At 58.9% G+C, this 1,392-nt stretch overlaps 1 protein-coding gene across 1 annotated transcript; it reads right to left on the bottom strand.

Moving 5' to 3' along the window:
• Positions 1-43: 43 nt before the first annotated feature.
• EMH_0098140 (uncharacterized protein) lies at positions 44-920 on the bottom strand (the record flags this gene model as incomplete). Its single annotated transcript, XM_038021992.1, has 4 exons — positions 44-256; positions 466-605; positions 708-768; positions 900-920. 4 exons carry the CDS (start codon positions 918-920, stop codon positions 44-46), a joined length of 435 nt encoding a protein of 144 aa, XP_037879176.1.
• Between the last annotated feature and the right edge of the window lie 472 nt (positions 921-1,392).

The raw sequence follows: 1,392 nt of genomic DNA, 5'->3' as shown, positions 1-1,392 counted from the left end.
CGTAGGCGCCACGATCCCAACCGCAACAACCCGTCAAACCACCCTAACGCACTCTCTGCAACTCCTGCACCCTTGCTCTGCCCTCGCCCTGTTCGCCTGCAGATGACACGCATACGCGCTCCCTGGCGAATATCGCCCAGCGCGGCACCGCCCGCACACCGACGAGCTTCCTGTCTTGCATATGCCTCTCCCCTAACCCCATCCCAGACAAATCAACGTCAAACGCTGCCAACCAGTCTACCCCCAGCCCCTCTCGCTGCACACTACCCACCACAGCATCTCGCGCGTCAGCAGGCATCCCCCCAGCCCAGCTGTCTACCTGGCACGCGCTTGACGAACTTCCTGCACAGACAACAACCTCGCTTCATACCTCCCTCTTCCGTATGCACACAGTACAAACCGAAATCCGTAAATCACAAGCTCAGCAGGCGCCACAAACCCACCCGCCACCACCCGCTAACGCACTCTCTGCAGCTCCTGCACGCTCCTGGTGTCCTTGTCCTGTACGTCTACATATCCCGTGCGTGCGCTTTCACTTCCCGATGTCCCGCAGTCCGGCACCGCCCGCAGAACTACCAGTATCCTGTCTTGCAGATGCCTCTCCCCTGACCCCATCCCACACATATCGACGTCAAACGCCGCCAATCAGTCTACCCCCAAACTCTCTTCTCTGCACGCTACGCGCCACCAGCACATGCTCACCACACCGCAGGTGAGCACTCGTCCCTCCAGCTCAGCTGTATACTTGGCGCAAACTTGACGAACTTCCTGCACAGCCAACAACCGCGCTCAATACCTTCCTCTTCCTTTCGCACACAGGGAAAAAGCGAAGTGTGTACGCTACCAGCTCCTCCCTCTCCATAAACGCAGTCCTGCTGGCTCCGCCCGCAGCTTCGTACACCAGTTGCCTGCCGTTCCATCGAATCCTACACACCCGGCTGGCGGGTGACGGCAGTGCTCAGACCTTGGCTAGCGAAGCGTAGCCATGCATACCATGGGCTCTTGAAGCTGCACACAGACGAGGGCCCTATCTGTCTCGTTGCAACGCGCTAAATCTGAACTACCCGCCGTGTCTCAATTCCCCGTGGTGCTCTGCCACGATATCTCCGCTACGCTATAATGCTAAGCTCTCAACTGGTGCGTGTGTGACGAACTTCCTGCACAGGCAACACGCCCGCCCACTACCTCCCTCTTCGGCATGCACACGCAGTCTAAGCATGAAGGCCGTAAGCTACGAGCACCGTCAACGCCACAGACGCAACGTCTTCCACTCCCATCGCCGCGTTTTACGGCAGTCGCCTCCTGCTCTGACCGGTCCAATCAACACGGAACCTACAGAGCAAGCCAGTGAGCACTACATCCGAGCGCTCGTTCTCTCATGCCCTCAAAGCC

This window comes from Eimeria mitis, genomic scaffold (genome assembly GCF_000499745.2).
Source record: "Eimeria mitis Houghton genomic scaffold, Emh_scaff9828, whole genome shotgun sequence".
Lineage (NCBI taxonomy): Eukaryota > Apicomplexa > Conoidasida > Eucoccidiorida > Eimeriidae > Eimeria > Eimeria mitis.
Note: the sequence above shows the minus strand (reverse complement) of the source record. Positions and strands in the feature narration are given on the sequence as shown.